General features: G+C 37.2%; 1 protein-coding gene across 3 annotated transcripts; it reads right to left on the bottom strand.

The window, feature by feature from the left end:
• Positions 1–3612: 3612 nt before the first annotated feature.
• On the bottom strand, positions 3613–15300 carry LOC126705420 (E3 ubiquitin-protein ligase UPL3). Of its 3 annotated transcripts, none has more exons than XR_007648288.1 (18): positions 13983–15300; positions 13685–13795; positions 13444–13560; positions 13184–13354; positions 12874–13035; positions 12064–12312; positions 11858–11979; positions 10322–11753; positions 8774–8869; positions 7137–8684; positions 6797–7021; positions 6590–6694; positions 5039–5119; positions 4869–4937; positions 4648–4776; positions 4395–4517; positions 4047–4243; positions 3613–3824 (listed from the first exon to the last, which is right to left on the bottom strand). XR_007648288.1 is itself a non-coding variant. In XM_050404421.1 (17 exons), exons 1-17 carry the CDS (start codon positions 14910–14912, stop codon positions 4178–4180), a joined length of 5736 nt encoding a protein of 1911 aa, XP_050260378.1. In that variant the 5' UTR covers positions 14913–15300; the 3' UTR covers positions 3613–4177. The 3 variants fall into 3 exon arrangements, 1 of the variants encoding a protein (XP_050260378.1); XR_007648287.1 differs by having other exon boundaries at positions 3613–3812; XM_050404421.1 differs by having other exon boundaries at positions 3613–4243.
• Between the last annotated feature and the right edge of the window lie 1321 nt (positions 15301–16621).

Genomic DNA, 16621 nt, shown 5'->3' with positions numbered 1-16621 from the left:
GATTTATCACAATATGAGGAGAACATGAATGCATTATGACCCCTTTGTTCCTTATTTTATAGTTGATTTTTAATTCAAATGATTTAGATGACCTAATTTGTAGGGTATATGTTCCATAAACTTTTAAAAGATTAGAAACAACATTAGTTACATAGACAGACTAAACATTAGTTTCTCTCACACTAATTTTAAGGAACAATGTATAACTTAGAAGAGTCAATCCCTATAAAGCAAATTATTGTAGAATTTATTTTACTTTTATTTTATTTTTCATATTAATTACTCAATAGAATCCATGGCCCATACAAAATTTAAACGGTTGGAATTAAGAAGAAATAGATTTCTAAATATATAAATAGAATAGTTTTTGTTAGAAGTCAATTACTGCACATGAGGAGAGAAAAAAAATCAAATGAAAAGATAATATATCAAGTCTAAAAGGAATTTCATAGAACAAATGTCATGTTGTACAAAAATAACATGTATAGAACAACAAAATAGGTGAATTCAAAGCAACCCAAAATAAGAAAAGGAAAACACATGTAATTGTAGGTGCTCAAGAATTTTTGCCTTTGGCTTTGGCTTTGGCTTGATTGCCTTGCCTTGCCTTGCCTTGGCATGAATTCTTGTTGTCCCACATTGGAAAGATCTCTTTCCTCATTCTAGCTTATAAGGGATGAGCCAATTAGAAAGAGTATCACTAGTTTGGTTAAATCTCTTTCCTCATTCTAGCTTATAAGGGATGAGCCAATTAGAAAGAGTACTAGCTTATAAGGGATGAGCCACTTAGAAAGAGTACCACTAGTTTGGTTAAATCTCTTTCCTCATTCTAGCTTATAAGGGATGAGCCAATTAGAAAGAGTACCACTAGCTCATCCCTTATAAGCTAGAATGAGGAAAGAGATCTTTCCAATGTGGGACAACAAGAATTCATGCCAAGGCAAGGCAAGGTAATCAAGCCAAAGGCAAAAATTCTTGAGCACCTACAATAAAAGGATCGGTTACCAAACTAGTGGTACTCTTTCTAATTGGCTCGTCCCTTATAAGCTAGAATGAGGAAAGAGATCTTTCCAATGTGGGACAACAAGAATTCATGCCAAGGCAAGGCAAGGCAATCAAGCCAAAGCCAAAGCCAAAGGCAAAAATTCTTGAGCACCTACAGTAATAAAATTAAAAATTAAAGAAAGAAAAAAACTTAAATCACATAACTAAATCGCATCAGCTCAATATAAAGTTCTAAAGAACACAACAATTATCAACCTAAAGCAGAGACGCAAGAAAAATGAAAAATTCACCAAAAAATTGAGAGAGAGAGAGAGAGAGAGAGAACCTTTTTTTGTGAGGGAAAAATATGTAAAGAATGGAAGATAGAATCACAAATTTATAGTAAGAGTGTGTGAATAAGAAAGGACAAAAAAAGGAAGATAAAAATAAAGATGAAGAGTGATATTAAAGTAGAAGGTAGTGAAGAGATGAAAAAGTAAGATAGAGGGTAGTGGCGAGATGAAAAAGTAAGGGATATAGAAAGTGTAAATATTTTTAAAAAATGAGTAAATGTTTATAAAAAAAATTATAGAAAAATTGGAAAGAAAAATGATAATGACGTGGACGCTGATGTGACTTAACTAGAGCATAGCAACAATAAATGCTATGCTTCAACATTTATATATATAGATATATATATTAGTTTAGTGATAGAATAAGTCTTCCTAGATAGATTAGTATTGTTATTTGTTTGTATTTAATTTAATTCCTATGTTTTAGGATGGGATTTGTTGATGAGGTTATCTCATCCTTGGATATGTATGTACGTTGAATGCATTAATGATAATTAAGCAAAAAAAATAACCAAAAAATGTCTATTTCCTCTCTTAAGTTCAGGAGATTGGTCATCTCGAATTGAGATAACTGGCCAGATTAGTCTCTTAGAAGGATGGCTCAAGGTTCTCTTATAATTGTGTGCGTTTTCATCATTAAAGGAAAGCATGACATTTTCATTTTGCACGAACAGATTCACCAAGTGCAATCCCCTTCAGTAATCTCAAAGATGAAAGATGCATTGTTAAGAGTCGATTATGATAGTTTTTTGTTTTTTGTTTTTTGCTTTTTGTTTTTTTTTTTTTTTTTTTTTTTTTTTTTTGAGGGAAATGATAGTTTTTTGTTGAAAGGATTGGCAAGCAAGTTTGGAAATTAACATCTAAGCCTATCTCCTATTCAGGGGACTCGATGAAAAATTATGCATTTTTATGTTTTGGTGGAAATTTTGTTTGGTAAGCCAACGTCCACCATTACCTGAAATTGGATGTACGACCATTCACACCAAAGACCGAAAAACCATCTACCGCCCATGTGCTATATCTAAATTTTTTTTAACAATTTGCGATAGTTTTTTTTCTCTCTTCCTTCAATCACTCTCTTCTCTCTGTCTTTCGTCTCGCTCTCCTTGTAGATCATGGTTCACAGTGGTAGTTCATGGTTCACAAAGGTGCTTCCGATCTAGTTTCAGTGGCAGTGGCCCAATCTGGTTCTCGGTGGTTGGGTTCCGTGGGTGGTCCAATCCAATTGGGTTTTTGGGTTTGCTAGCCGCGGCTGGTGAACAACGGTCGTGGATGGTGCTTTGTGTGTTCCAAGCATCGAGATCATTTCAAAACCAAATAACCACTGAAGAAACTCGTACACTTTAAAAAAAAAATACCTAGGGACCCAAAAATTTTGTTTTCTTTTGCTACGAGAAGGATTTATCTAAATAGAGCTTATAAGCCAAGTTCCAAACTGACCGTAGTACTTTACCATCTACATATCTTATGCACTTCTAGACTCGCATCTTTACTTGGCCTTTGTATTTTTTTTTAAAAGTAAAGTAAAGAATCATTCTTAGTTACTTCCAGCATGCATAATTTCCAAATACCAGACCTCAGTATTCTATTGTTTTCTAGCACTAATGACTCACCAGGTTGATATAGCGGCTACTAGACCAAGATAGTAATAACATGTATAGTGAAATGGCTAATTGTATTAAAAGAGTGGCTAAAGAAGTTACTTGGAGAATCTAAAAGATACAAGTGACCGAGGAAAGAGACTTCTTAACTACATTTTGGCCTGACAACAATAGGTTTCTATACAAGCCATCAAAACACTCACCTCAGCAGCCACTGCAGCACTTCAGAAGAAAATGACATCCTAATTGTAATCCCTTCAAGAAACCAACCCCCTTGGAAAATTAATTATTTTTTTTCAATGATTTTTGGATATGGGAACACAAGAAAGTCAATACAACCAACAACATGAGTAAGCAGACAGGGGGAACACTCATGATATATAAGAAAATAAGGAGACTTATGATTCAAAAAGCATAAGGCATACGATTTATAAGAAGTAAATTAGTCTACATGTCATGTGAAGGTTAGTTAATAATAATAACCTTTATTTTTTGTTTCTCTTATTGTTTCTTGAGGTGCATGCTGGAATTCTAACCCACAGGACATGGTTAAATTCCCCCATAGTTTGTTAGACAGGTATGTTGCATAGCAATAATTCCCCACGTGAATGGACCAGTATTACTTCATATGGGTCAAAACTCAAAAGGATCAACAAAACAATAAATTAAATAACTGAAAAGGAATAAAATACTTCAATTATTTATTTATTTTCCCCTTTCAACATTTCATACCATACATGTATATTCTACGATCAATGAGTTGAACAGTAAAAGACAAAAAAAAACAAAATCCTATTTTTTATTTACAAGCCCCAGCAGCTGAAAGGTGCTCTCCAATTTCCTTTACAGCTTCCTGAAAATGAGGCGATCCAACCTGAAAACAGTTCTGCTATAGTTTACGCCACCAATAAACAATATTGATGAAGTAAAAAAAGGATAAAAGAATGATGGAATGCACTGATGCGGCAGTTTGCAGAAAGATTGGGGGATTCCGGGATGAAAAATGTAAGCAGTACATGGCAATAGAGCATAAATGGAAGACCTAACCAAAGAGGCCCTGGAAACAAAATTCTGAGTATACAGCCTCCATGAGTTGATAGGAACTGACCTCGATCATGCACTAGTTTAGAAAGGCACCTAAAAAGAAGCCATTATTTGTCTTTCAACATCAATTATCGCAGGGAAGAGAATCAATGCTGTGATACAATATACATAGGTCGATTGGTTAGGCCCAAGAACTCATGACAAATCGAAAGATCCCTGCCCTTCACTGATTGCATAAACTAATTTCTTGTACATTATATCCTGTAAAAAGTAAATCAACCATCAGTTATAAAAATGTAATAGTAATTACATAAGAATAAAAGAAAAATCATTAGCAAAAAAAATATTGAACTTTACATAATAATCAACAATTTTAATTCATTAAATTTGCCTATTTAACAGAATCAAATACCTTTGTGGAGTATGGAGGAAGCTTCAAGTAGTTTGCACATGTCATGACACTTGGTAAGTCATCATCTGCTGATTCTGAAAGCCCAGTACCATTAGATGCTGTGTTAGCTGCGGTTGAAGAATGCTGCACCCAAGACATGCAAGCATTAATGATAAGAACGTGTGGGTGACATACACATCAATGTCAAAAAAAAAATGTCAAATAGGAAATGCATCAAATACATCATTAAAATCTAAACCAACTATGGCAATACCTTTCTCACAATCGTCAGTTTTGGATTCAGTACAGCCAGACCACCAGGTGGAAGCCTAGGTGCACCAGTGACAAACTGGCAGAAGGCCCGCTGCTGCTCTGGTGTGAATTCTCCCATAATCTCCAGTAACTAACATCATTATAAACAACACAATAAGGATCATAAAATATCTAAAGTGATTTCCATAGGATTGACTTCTAAATCTAGAAGGAGAAGCATACATTAACTATTGCTGGGCTCTTGGCAGTGTATCCATGATCGAATTTTATATGATCAGCAAGTGTCTCAGCCTGCATAAGTTAGAAAACAATGTATAACCATGAGGTCCATGATCCACAATAAAAGGTTCCAGTCATGTCTTGTGATGCAGAAATGCACAAGAGAAATTTACCTCCCATAACTCTCTGCGGCCACAAAGCAAGTAGTCCAATTCATGTGGAGTAAATATTTGTAGAGACGAGATGTCAAACACCTGATTGAGATGTTGCATAAGAACAATTTTGAAGTCAGCATGAGAATAAGTTTTGAAAGTCAAATAGAGAAGAAGAGAAGAAGCATATCCAGAATCAAGAAATAAATCAGAAGATACGGTGAAGCATGTTATAATCAAAACCCTAATATAGAACAAGAGAAAATTCAGAAAATTTACAGAATGAACTACAACAGGCCTGATGGACAAAAGAGCTTATAATTTGTTCTTTATTTTTTGGGTAGCAAAAGAGCTCATAATTTTGTTTCTTTTACTCCTATACTATATTAGTGTCTCCATATGCTTGTTCCTAAATCTCTCTCCGTTTGAGTCACTTGCATCTCTGCTCACGGGCTCCCTACCACCATTCTCAATCTCAAAATTTTTTTGGTAATAATCACCAAAGTTTTCCCTCCCAGTTTACACCGCAACCAAGACATAACCCCAGCCAAATTTTAGCCACCCCCTTGCCACTTTCACCAATGCTTAATTCAAATATAAAACCAAGAAGTATGTTCTAACACCCAGCAATGAGAATATTCATTTCATGACCATCACCTAAGCCTTGACCTACACAAACTTCACCTAAAGTCATGCCACCACAGAAAATTCCAACTCAAATTTTCTGGAAACAAGCAGAGAAGGAAGAGAGAGAACATGAGAGAGAACATGGAGCAAAGGGAGGAGGAAAACCACTGAACTTATTAGAAGGAAGAAATAGAAACAGACATCACAATCACAAATCATCCTCATAGTTTCTTTGTAACACTGGGCTGTAGGTTAGCAGGACCCTTCAAAATTTGACCTAATGACAAGATTCAGTATATATATAAATATAAAAAGCCTTCTCCTCTCTTTTAACTTAGAAGGAAAAAAGTCATTTTCAAAACACAGGACAACTGACAAAGTACCATTTGAGTCCACAAAATGCCTGTTTACAATTACAAAAATAGCTAAATAAATGCAGGTAAATTTTCAAACTGTAGGAACTATTGGAGATGATAGGTTCAACACCCTTGCCCATAGACTAAGAAACAATTTGGACACCCCTCAAATCTTAATCCACTTTTTAATATTATTCTATACTTGAATATATTATATTACCTAGAATCATCAAAGTCACATATGTTTGAACATCATGCGCATTCCCATTTTAAGATGCCACATATTTTTAACAGTTGTATAAATGATTCTGATTGCCACATGGTCCAAGCCCTTCATAAGTAAAGGATATCAACTTCCTTGGCAGATTAACTTTTTGCAATACACCCTTGACTGATGTAGTGTAAGTAAATCCCAAACAAGTCCATGAATTTTTTTTTTTTTTTTTTTTTTTTGATAGGTAAGAAAAAGTTTAATTAAAGCAGGTCTACTTTATGCCAGAAGAGCATAAAGCAAACAAGTCCATGAAAAAATAAGAACACAGCAATCTTTAGATTACTAACCAAAAAAAGATGAGAAGAGGTACTCAACCTGATTGAAACCTGCTCTAAATGCTTCCATTTGCCGAATTATTCCAGTCTTAACAGTCGCATCAACTACCAATGATATATACTCCTCCAGGTTATAAATATCAACCTAGAAATTGGCATGTGTCAGGCATATCCTCAATAAAACAAAAGCGATGAAAAAATGACAACTAAAACATATATACATAATCAAGGTATGTAAGTTGCATACATTTTCATCTCCAGGTTTCAAAATGTAGTCTGGATAACCAGGAAGTGTAAAATCCAAGCAGAGATCTTCAATTGAAGCCCCACGAAGACGTAAATCCGTAACTGCCTCACTACTATCACCATTAGTCGATTCTAGATTTTGTTTCCGGCAAACGAGGACATGCAATTCTTGCAAATGCTTGCCTAACTCAGCATCATAAGTAAGAATATCGTGCAAATCAAGTTCCTGCAATGGATCAGAAGTTTGAATGTCTTGTCAAAACTGAGGTATATTGTAACACAGCAACATGTAAATTTTAACCAAGAAAAGGTCAGTATGTTTCATAATGCGATAGGCTTACTTGACCAAGCACAAGCTTGTAAAATGCTGTTGATAGTGGCAGGTCCAATAGCCGTCCATCTTGAAGAGCTTTGGCCATCACACGTCCTACCAACCGGAAATACTCAATGGCTTTTGAAAACTGACTACCATCAGCAGCATCGGCATTTGGAGGCCAAGGACGGGGAAACAACCCAAGAGGGGCGTTGACAAGATCTCCATCAGCACTATTGGTTTTTCCATTTTTATGTTGATCTCCGTCAATTTCCATTGAATGCTTCTCTGAGGAAGAATTTGTTCTCCACATTCCCAGTCCAGCTTTTTGTAGGTCATGACTTAAAAGTGTGTAGAATTCAAGGGTGGGACCCAATCCAGTGCCAACTTCACCAAAATATTCTACCTCAAGCACAGCCTTTTGGCTAGAATACATCTCCATTACTTTAGCAGCAGAATCCAAAATACGGTTTCTCGAGACACGGACCTTCTGGCGCTGCAATCTCCCAACCCTCACCTCTCTTTCATTTGCTGATCCATGACCATCAGCACCTTGCTGCTGCTGGAGACGATACAAAGCACGAGATAACCCAAAAGCAGTTGAATAGAAGTACTGTCGCCGGGTCTCAAAAGGAAACAAGAAAGGACATGCTTTTGTCAACTGGTAGCACCATGAAGGAAGACTACCACTGCACAGTGCAAGCGCATCTTGAATTTGTCGAGCTAATTTGGGAGTAAGCTTGCTGTTAACAAATTCCTCAGAAGGAACCCTAGCACCAGTTGTGCTCAGCTCATCCAGACTCAAGATTTTCCCCTCAGCAAAACTGTCGGAAACTATCTGGGCTCTTAAACGAGGTGCAAGCTGGTTCAAACCCTCTAATACACGCAAAAGTGCCATTATATTATAAGTGGGATTAGTTTTTTCCAGATCACAAGGAAGTTCTCCCTGCAAGATACTATCTAGAAGTGACATTCGATGCAATTGGGCATCAGAGTTAGAACCAGGCTTGGTAGATTTTAATGTAGTATGAGAACTTGAACCTCCAACAGAAGCCCTATCAGTTTGGCTTTCTGACCTCTGATAGGTAATAGTGTAAATGTCACTCCACAGCCTGCTTCCATCACTAGATATGAGATCACTGCCAGCATACCTATCATCATCATCCTCATCCAATACAAGCTGCCGCTGAACAGCTTGATAAATAGTCAAATGCCTATTAAGCTGCTTCCCACCTGCAGTAAAGATTAATTTTGGAGGCTCATTGGAACTTCCATATAGAGGGCGTCCTTGCCTATCTCTGCCTCCCCTAAGACCTCTACCATTAGCAGATCCAAGACCAGCCATGGCAGCAGCAGCGAATGACATAGCACCCCTTGAACCATAAGAATTTCCAGTCCTAAAATCAGCAGAATCAGATCCCCTAGCTGTAGCAGCTCTGCTACTAGAGCCAGACACCGGATTAGTCTGGCTATCACTTGCTGCTGGAGCAACAGCACTATCCTCCGCAGAGTCACCCAATTTTACATCATGTACTTTGTCAGGCATGCAAACAGGAAGAGAATCATCTCTTAGAACCTGGAAGAAAACAAGATTGGATCAGCAAAATTTAAGGAATTATAAAATAAAATAAAATAAACAAAAATTAGAAGACCCAGAAAACATACATCTTCATGGTCATCATCCTCATCATCTGAGATATCATCATCTTCAATCACCAAAGCATCGTCAATCTCAACAGGAGATATATCCAATTCCTCATCCTTCAAGAGATGGTAAAAATGTTAATGGATGAGAAAATTACTAATCACAGGAAAAAGTATTATAATGAAAAACAGAAGTATTCAATATTTTGAATGGGTTACACAAGATGGAAAAGAGTCCATGAGTAACGAACACAAAACTGATTAGCAAAACATTATAAGTAATAGAATAAGTCATTAAAATAAGATTTAAAAAAATTAATTAGCAACCCAACCACACCACAGAGAGAGAGAGAGAGAGATTAGTTCTCAAAGACATTTTTGTTGTGCACTGTCCCTCATAAGCTTCAAAATTCCAATCTCTTGGTTGCTGACTTACACAGTTCCTAAAGCAAGTACCACTGTCTAACCTTGCATATCATGTTCATTTCAAATTTTCAAGTAACCACCAACTGCAGCATGTTGAAATGCATATAACTCATATAATACTCGTAAAACTCCAATATTCAAATCCGCTTCATAGGTATCAAAATTTCATCTTTTTGCAATAGATCAAATGTGTTCCGAAGTTCTAAAATGAGATGCCACTAATATACAAACAACAATGCAGTAGATGAAGACTAAACACGAGACCTTTTAAAGATTCCAGAAAGAAGCCAATGAAAATGAAGCCTCCATCTTTAAAATGCATAACTTAAAATAAATAAATATATATAATAATAATAATATTATTATTATTATTAAATAACACTTTTACTTGGACAACAATTATTATTATCATTAAATGATTTCCCACCAACTTTCCATTGTTAACTATACAATACTACCTTTACCTTTAAACTGAACAAGGAGAAAAGTAAATCAGATGCATGATGAATTACGGAAGTTGAAAATTTATTCATTGACCTTTAGACAATGGAAAAAAAATTTAGAATAGCCACAATATATATATATATATATATATATATGTATATATGTATATATAAAGACATTAAGGGAGCAAGAGTAAGTCCAAAATCTGGAATTTCTAATTAAAATAAGAAAAGTACATCTGAACTAGAATCTATAGCCATAAACACGTCATAGCAATTCATATCATTTTTTTTTATAGGTTTAATAAATTCTCATATTATAGCAATGATAGAGCTTATCACTGCACTTCGTATCAATGTACTAAAATGGTAAAACGACAACTACATAATTAAAATATCATCTGAACTATCTATGTCATGCATTAAGCAACCTTTCATCAATGTCTTGTAAGATAATTTCAGTTGATATGTGTTACTACTTTTTTAACTTTTACCCAAAGTTATTCCATTTATTTCAAATTGATTTAAAATTTTCATTAGTGTAAAAGAGTACAAGCTAGGAGAATCATGCTACGAAAAGATACTCCAATAAAAAGTATCATTTAAAATTTTAAAACATTAACTTCGTGTCTTCTATTTATTCAAGCATCTGGACAGACAATCAATTACCATGTTTAGCCCTACAGTGTCAGCACCATACCTCAGAAGTAGAGTCCCCATTTACAGGTTTCATTTGAGCATCTTTATCAAGAGCTGCTCTTCTACGAGCAGCATTTCTTGTTTGAGGTCCTCTACCTTCCTCTTGAGTAGGTCTCAAAACAGCTTTACCCTTCCCCTTTGATGAACTTGTGCTTTTCTCTTGTGCCGGATCCTTTTTAGAAGCATCTCCTATATTAACAGATGATCTTGATCTAGTAGAATGACGACGAGTGGCAGCCGCAGGAGTAGAAGTAGATGGGGAAGAAGCACCAGCTCCTGTAGGGGTAGTTCCAGACTCAGAATTCCCAGCAGAGACTGAGGATTTCTGACCAGAATCACCTCTCTGGACTCGGGGCCAAAGAAATTCCTCAACAGCTGCTAAACTTGCTAATGGGTCAATCAGTACAACGTTAGATGAATAGTCACGGAGCGATTTTTCACCTTGGGCTCTACAAAGGCGCAGCTTAAAAGGCTGAGACAATGCACTCAGCCCAGAGGAGAGGCGTGCACTTCCACCAGATGACCTAGATGAATGGCTCAACACAACAGGGAAACGCTCCAAGGAGGACAAAGCATTTTGAAGCTTCTGAACCAATACAGTCATAGGAGTCGCACCCACCTCATCAACACTGGAAGGTAGTGCAACAGCAATAAAGGACTTGAATCTTTTAAGTGCTTGTTGGCGAAGCTTGAGCAGGTTAGCTTCTGAAATTCTCTCCTTGGAAAAGTAGCCACAAGAAAAGTAGTTCAGCAAAGCAGCAACAACACCACTGCCAATAAACTCAAAAGTGGACACACCATCCCCTTTGCTTAGTTCTCCTAGCATCTCAGATATAACCCCCAACAGATACTCTTCCTTATTCACAGAATTATCAGCCAGGCGAGACCCAGAAGCCTTAGACTTTCCCTTTGCTTTGGTCTTTTGGTCATCAACACCGGCATTCAACTTCATGCAAAGATCCTTTAAATGTAAAAGATCGTCTGTGACCCCAACTTCAGCAGAACCAGGATCTGAAGGGAAGTACTTGTCTTTAAAGGCTTTAGCACATGAACTCACTGCCATACGAAGATTAGAATTGACAGAAGGAATTTCCACCGAGCTTGGGGGAGATCCAATATTTACTGAACCAGGATTCTTGGATTCCTCTGAAGCATTTCCATCTGGGTTGGAGTTCCCACTCCGTCGCCTATAACGCCTAGAGCGTGATGATGCACCAGGGGCAGAATCATTATCCTTCTCGATGGGAGATGCTTGTGCAGGACCTGTATTTGGATTACCAGCTAAAATAAGTTGGTCCACAGCATGAACCACACCTTCTCTAACAAACATCTTGGAGAAAGTCCCAGGAAGCTTTTCCATAAGAATTTCAGCAATTTGGAGAGCAGGAACCAAGACATGCGGATCTTTCCATGCTAAAACACCAGCTAAGAAACTACAAGAGCAACGCAAATAATGAAGTAACAATAAGTATCTCTGCACACTTAGCATGGAGTGAGTGGGCATAAAAAGAAATCATAACCAACTAAAGTCGGATACCTCGATATGTTTGTTGTACTTAATAAAGACTGAATCATCTCTGCATTACTGAAGTACATCAATTTTCCAATAACTGAAAGACATTTGTGACGAACAGGGCCATTCACACTTGAACCATATATCTGCTCGGCATATAAACATACACTATTATTCATGGACATAACCAAGTAAAACTTCAAAACCAGCTAGCTGCACCAAAAACTTACTTGTATCAGAATAGGAAGGAGATCCATTCCAAATTGCTGAAGAAGCTCAGGCTGATCATTTAATAATTTCTCACGAGCTGAAACCTCGGGTGCATTCCCATTTGTGTCTTCCTGTTTCCCAGAACTGCCGACAGAGGACTTCTTAACAACAGGTCCTTTCATAAATAAATTGGAGCTAGCAGGGAGGGAGATGGTTCCTTGTGGCAATGGAGGGAGAAGCTCATTTGCCAGGTTGACAATCTCAAAAATCTACAATGTATGTTAAAAATTAGATATATTTGAAATTTCAATATTAAAAAAGGTAAATACTAGATTAAAAGACACTAATATAATGTCTCAATATATTATACAATTAAAATAAATAAAGGCCATGATAAATTCTTACAAAAAATTAAGGACAAAACTTAGGTGCAGTACATTAGGTTCCTCAATTGAATTCAAGCACTTGGTTGTTTTGAATTTAATTGTCCTTGAAAAAGATATCACTATATGCGTCTTATTGGTCAATGCGACTCAGTGTTTGAATTAAATTGGGGAACTTTATATACTGTACCCAAGTTACTTTACTTAAGTTTTACCCAAAAATTGAATATCAGGGAGAAAAACAGTGCATGGATCTTCAGTTGCTTAAATTTTAAGTCCTGATGAGTATGAGTCCAGTATGGTTCACAAAGGTAAAACAGACACGGAAAGTTGCAATTTTTTGATACCCATGTAAATATGAAAAAAAAAAAAAAAAAACCCTGTTCAGCTAGAATAACAACCCCACACGGCCACACACCCAAAAAAAGAACAAAGAAAAAGCAATACCTGTTCTGCTGGTCTACTTAAAGCAGGTGAAACCGATGCATTAGTTGATATGCCTGCACCAGCTAGAATATCTTTAAGGATGCCACTGATCCCCAGGAGAAGCAAAGTTTTGGCTCCTAAAGGAGAGCCACTAGCACAAGTGGAAAGAAGCCGAATTAAACCCTGCATGCCCCATAAACTCACAATCAGAATCCTCGGTTATACATAAACTCATCTCAAGTACAACTAAGCCTTAAAGGCTTAAACCCAACTACAGGAGAACCCTCATATATACATAAGCATCAAATTTGAAGAATTGAATTGCACTCACTGTGTATGTAGGAGCACTTAGAGAGGCCTGTCCACCTCCAGCATTGCTGGTGGAAATAAGTGAGGCAGCTTGTGTAACCAAACCATGATTGCAGAGTTCGTCTAATTTATCCGGGGACGATGCAAATGCTTCAGCAATTCGAGTCAAACAAACAGAAGCATGCTCCAACACCTACAATCATAACATACTTCACACAATAAGGAAAAACTAAACCCAGAAGGGCATTCCTAAATTCAAAAAATACGAAACAAAAACTACACCTTCGAATCATGATACTGAAGAAGGTTAGTCAACAAGGGGACAGCTTCCATCACAAAGTCAGCTGCGTCTGAAGGGAGCTTCTTGCACATATTTGCAGCAGTAGATAATGCCACTCGCTGAAACAAAGTATAAGGCAAACAAAAATTTCTCAAGGAAGATCTAAAACGCAAAAAATAGTCTTTACTCTCTCAGCAATGATAACCAGCTTAAAATCTTGAAATTTCCACTAAAATAAGTTACCTGCACTCCTGTGGAGAAGAAATCGAGATACGAAAGCACTGCCATAAGTGCACCAGCTCGCAAACACGCAGTTGGGTGTTCCTGAGATATCTTCTTCAGAGCTTGCAGGGACTGTTTGACATCATAACAAGCATAAATATCACAATGCAGTTCTCAAGAAATACCCCCCATAAGCTAAACTTCACAGATACACTCCTAAAATCATAAATTTCTTCAATTCTACATGGCTAACAACTATATCTAACAAAAAGCAGATTACCCATTAGCCAATTCACACTAATTTTACAAAGAAACCAACCTGTTCAGCCAAATCCATATACTCTATCGTGAGAAGCCTCGCGCAAAAGCACGAAACTGCACCATAATGCACGACAGCCGCGCAAGAAGAAGGCAACACATCACACAGATGAGTGAGAGCCCTGGCAGCAAGGAGCATGATATCGGGATTGCTCTCGTGATTCAGCAACCCAACGAGCACGGGCACGAAGGAATCAACCGAGAAAGTGCTCAGCGACTCCTCGGTCCCAATCGACAACATATCACAGAGCTGAGTCAGAGCCTCGACCTGCCTCCCTTCTTCTCCATCAGCTCTCAAACCCGACAGAATCTTCTTCAGCCGCCCGCTTTGGTGCGACCCGGACCCAGACCCCATCGCCGACGAAGGCAGCAGATCATCGAGCCCAGCACCGAGCTTCCTCAACAAACCCTGTAAAGCACTGCTCGCCGATGTCAAATTCTGGTGCAGAATCCCTACACCGCCTTCGCTATCGTTGTCCTCATCGTCGGCGGCGCCGCCGGCGCCGGCACCATCCATATTCAACCCTAAGCTCCTTTCATTCTCCCTGCTTTCCCTCTCCCTCTCCCTATCCCTAACCCTAATTTCATGCTCTTTCTCTTTGCCTTTATCCGAATTATCCCTCTCAGAGCCTCCTCGATTGTTCCCACTGCCGCCGCCGCGGCGGCGAGAGCCGGATGATTCAGTCACGGAATCCATGTTAGCAGCAGTAGTAGTAGTTTTCGCAGCAGAACGTGAGCGCGTTGAGATCGAAGATTGCGATGACGTGGCAGCAACGGTGGCGGCGACGGGTGTGGGTGGTGGTGTTGTTAAGAGACGAGCGCGTTTCGAAGAGCGGGTGGCGGTGGCGGTGGCGGTGGTGGAAGAAGAAGAGTTGTTAGTAGTAGGGGCAGCTGAGGTGGCCTCCGCCCGCTTCCGGCTACGAGTTTCCATACAAAAGCGAAAACCCCCTCGAGAGAGTTTCCGAAACTCCGCCGCTCACCGCGCCCCCGAATCGGGCGGGGCGATCACGCGCCACGAGATCCGATTCCACGTTGCATCTATAAAGCACCAGATTAAACCCTAAAAAATCAATAATTTTTGTTTTTTTTTTTTGTTGGGAATTGTTGGAATCAGCTGTGAAAGACTTGTGAATTGGAGGAATCTGGGAATTGAGAGAGGAAGAGAAGGAATGAATTGTATAAATTGTTTGGTGTATCGGTGAAATTGCGATATGGGTTTGTGAAATTTTAGGGTTCAATTCAGAGAGAGAGAGAGAGAGGAGGAACGACAGACAGTTTGGATGGAACGAAAACCCTAAAAGTGACGAAGGAATAAAGAAGGGGAAAGACTCATTATATAGGATTTAATAACTGAGTTTTTTTTTTTTTTTTTTTTTTTTGGTGGGTTTCCTAATTGTTGTTGGCTACTATTTTTCTATATTTATATTTGAATATCTCGAAGTAAAATATTTTTAAGTATTTGGTATAATGTGTCAAATTTTTCAAGCATAAATTACCAAATTTGGTGGCTTAGCCATTGAATTTGTTGATGCCAGAGGTCCGGTGATTGGATTGGCAACTTCACCGTTGGCATCGGTTGTCGGAGCAATGGCACTAACAATCGAACTGCAGAACTATCTTCTCCAACAATCTGATACTCGCTAGTGAAATGGAGGCTCATGCCATTAGACCCTTGATTATCACTAGCTTCCAATATTTGTTGTCAAAACAATTGCTCTAGCGACTAGATTGTTGACATCAACTACAATCGACAATCTAGTCATCATATAGGATAAGAAGGGCCATTGTGCATTTTTGTAAAATGTTTTACAAGGTAAAACATTTTACAACTTTTTACAACAAATTTTATAATCAACGGACAATATTTTACATATAAACAAATGCCTAAGAATGAGAATAACATTTTATGAAAAATATTTTACTTAAAAATAAACGGACCATAAAATTCACTCCATAGTACATACCATAAAATTCCTTATTGTTTTTGAATTCATTTTCGTTCTTAACTAGTAAAATCTCTTGATATGGGGTTCAATCTATACTAATATGAAAAATCAATTGATGTTTTGGAAAGCGAACACCATAAATTTGAAATACTATTATATTTATTCAAATAAAAAAATTGCAATGATATCAAAGACTATTTTTGTTGTGATCATTAACGCGTCTAAAAATGATTTTTATTTTCTTCTATTCAAAACAATGTTATTTTTTTTCAAGAAAGCCAATATATTGAGTTGCTTTAATTTGATAACAACTTTTTAGTTTATTTATTTATGTACAATTTCTTGAAAGTCTCATATTTTATATGCATAACTATATCTTAAGTAGCTTTAATCAAAATTACTCTTCTTAGTGTGTGTTTTGCTAAGCTTATTTGCTTAATAAAAACAAAATAAGTATAAAACAAAATAAAATAAAACACGTTAGTCTTTAATACATTCTGTTGAGGCACGTCGGCATATTAATAGCTCTAGTGTACATTATAATAAACTAAGTTTTTTTTTTTTTTTCATAATTTGATAGTTAAGGGATGAGAAATTTGAAGTTTGAAATTTTTATTAGAAATATTAAAAAGTGTCAATCAAATTAATTAAAAAAATAAAATTGGACATAGGATTTAAATAACAATTAAAAAAT

This window comes from Quercus robur, chromosome 11 (genome assembly GCF_932294415.1).
Source record: "Quercus robur chromosome 11, dhQueRobu3.1, whole genome shotgun sequence".
Taxonomy (NCBI): Eukaryota; Viridiplantae; Streptophyta; class Magnoliopsida; order Fagales; family Fagaceae; genus Quercus; species Quercus robur.
Note: the sequence above shows the minus strand (reverse complement) of the source record. Positions and strands in the feature narration are given on the sequence as shown.